Source organism: Corvus brachyrhynchos, unplaced genomic scaffold, assembly GCF_000691975.1.
Source record: "Corvus brachyrhynchos isolate BGI_N302 unplaced genomic scaffold, ASM69197v1 scaffold63, whole genome shotgun sequence".
NCBI classification, from domain to species: Eukaryota; Metazoa; Chordata; class Aves; order Passeriformes; family Corvidae; genus Corvus; species Corvus brachyrhynchos.
Genome location: NW_008237227.1, coordinates 170,659 through 173,174, shown reverse-complemented (window position 1 = coordinate 173,174; position 2,516 = coordinate 170,659). Strand labels below are relative to the sequence as shown.

Here is a 2,516-nt window from a genome sequence, read left to right as displayed (position 1 = left end):
GACACCACCCTCATCAGCCACTCCCCGCGGCACTCCCCCAACAGCAGCTTCAACGAGGACCTTCTCCTGCCCAGCCACAAGCACCAGGAGATGGAGAACAGGTTAGTCCCACCTTGCCAGAGGCATTTTGCCCCCATCAAGGTTTTTCTGTGGTCTGGTTGGGCAGTGCCTGGATCCTTCTCTCCCTGTCCAGCTCTTCTCCCAGCTTCTGCCTTTCCTCCTCTCCAGGTTAAAAGCCCTTCATGCCCAAATCCTGGAGAAGGATGCTGTCATCAAGGTCCTGCAGCAGCGCTCGCGGAGGGACCCCAGCAAAGCCCTTCAGGGCTCCCTGCGGCCGGCCAAATCCGTGCCCTCCATCTTTGCTGCCTCCGCCGCCCCGAGCTGGCCAGGGGCTGGCCAGAGTGACCGGTCATCTGAGGGCAGCTCCCGTGGCAGCACAGGTACACAGGGACACCTGTCCGCTCGCTACCTTCACTTGGCAGTGGGGACATGCTTGGAATTTTCCCTTGTGGTTTTGGAGTTAAAGAGCTTGGGGAGGGGGATTTCCTCCAGGAGCAGCCAGCAATCACAGAATCCCAGAATGGTTTGGGTTGGAAGGGTCCTTAAAGCCTATCTCGTTCCCCCCCCTGCCATAGGCAGGGACACCTTCCACTAACCCAGGTTGCTTCAAGCCCCTTCCAACCTGGCCTTGAAAACTTGAATCCCTTGCCTTGAATCCATAACAGACTCTCCTTCAGCAGGCAAAGCCACCGCTGAAGGGACAGCAGTGTCCACTGCCCTTCCCTTGCCATCCCACTCCAAGCACGGCAGCAAGGACGGCAGCACGCAGACAGACGGAGCGGCCGGGAGCAGCGGGCAGGGCGAGGGCACCGGTGTGCTGGGTGAGTCCCCCCGGATGGCACGGGGCAGGGAGTTGGGAGGCCCCAGCCCGTGGGCTCAGCATGCCTGGGATGGGCTTTGCACAAGCATCAGTGATTTTTTAAGGCATTTTTAAGGCCCTAGTTGAGTGGGGTGGGTTCGAATCACTGTGAATCCCTTCTGTCTCTGCAGAGAGCTCGGCTGCTTCCAGAGCCCCAGACCTGTCTGACATGGTGGAGATCCTGATTTAGGGCCACCCCGAGCTGCACAGTGGCCTCTCCACCCTTTCTGCCAGCATGTCGGGATGGAGAAGCCTCTGGGAAGGAGGGACCGAGCCGGGAGCTCAGCGGTGTCCCCTCGGCCGGTGTTGGCAGTGACTCCGGTGTGTGGGAGGGTCACTGTCCCCCTCGGTGCCCACACGGGTCCCTGGCTGCGCGGGGCGCGCTGGAACCCGGGGACCCCGTGGTGGCTCCATCCCCATCCCGGCTCCATCCCCATCCCAGCTCCCACCTCTGGGTCTTGGCCATCCACACCCACCCAGGTGCTTGGCTTCCAACTGGAAAATCCCTCTCTGATCGCCTGAACTGTACCCACAAGCTGAAGTCTGCGCACGAGGGCGGAGCCGGGAGGGATCTTCCGTGGGTCCCATCAACCACCTGGATCCACGTGGCCAAGCCGAGCACCAAACTTCCATCACCTGCATGCTGCTCCTGGGTTTTCATCACGGGTGGGCGAGGGCTTTGTGATGGGGTGGCAGTGAAACAAAAATGACAACGGAGGGAATGAAAGGTGGAGGAAAAGCAGAGGTGAAAGGCTCCGAGGGTGCCGATGGAGGCAGCGGGATGTGCTGCCCCTCTCCTGGCTGCATCCCCCAGCTACTGGCAGCTGGCTTCTGCCCGTAGCCAGCGCCGACATCCTGCTCCTCGGAGCTTCCCATCCTTGCCCTTCATGTAAATATATATATTTTTCTTTATTTCTTTCCCCTTTCAACGTGTGCATTTGCTGGCCAACTGCATTTTTTATTTCTCTCTCCCCAGACATGTAAAAAATGCGTTCGGTTCTCGTGCATTGTTTACAAAATGGAAAAGAAACAAAAAATTATGAAAGAGGAAAAAAACCCCCAAACCCCATGACTTAATATATTTTATATTAATATTGGTATTTCTTTTTAAGTATTTTTTTCGTGCTGTGAACTTTTTTTCCTGCCAAAGATGACAAGTTCTCGTTTGTGCGTTTTAAGTTATCTTTAAGTATTTAAACATAAACCTGGCTGTTTCGTTACGCCGCCCTATACCGAGATTGCTGTAGCATTCCACTTGGTATAACAATATTTTAATAAAAAAACCCAAATATTGATTCATGGATTTTCTTTTCTTCCGTGCCATGGGGAGAGATGGAGGTGCTGCCAGGGGAAGAGGGTTTGGGGGTGCTGACTCCCTGGTTCACATGTCCTTCCCAGCTCCCCCGGGCAGAGATTTGGGGTGCAGCTACATGGGAGAGGAGAAAAATGCTCAAGAGCATTTCTGCATTCCCCAAAATCCCATTGGGATCCCATTCCCCCCAGCTTCATGGGGGAAAAGGATGGAGTTGCCTGAAAGTGTCAATGTACTTTCCTTCCTGCTCTGGCATCCCTGTGTCCTTGGTTTCTGCATCCTCAT

General features: G+C 55.4%; 1 protein-coding gene across 1 annotated transcript in view; it reads left to right on the top strand.

Moving 5' to 3' along the window:
• AMOTL2 (angiomotin like 2) overlaps positions 1-2,214 on the top strand; it is an 8,002-nt gene extending 5,788 nt beyond the window's left edge. The window contains exons 6-9 of the mRNA XM_017729387.1: positions 1-101; positions 229-440; positions 741-881; positions 1,051-2,214. Of these exons, the coding sequence (XP_017584876.1) occupies positions 1-101; positions 229-440; positions 741-881; positions 1,051-1,109 (513 nt within the window). The 3' untranslated portion in view covers positions 1,110-2,214. The remainder of the gene's footprint in view (positions 102-228; positions 441-740; positions 882-1,050) is intronic.
• Positions 2,215-2,516: the final 302 nt, after the last annotated feature.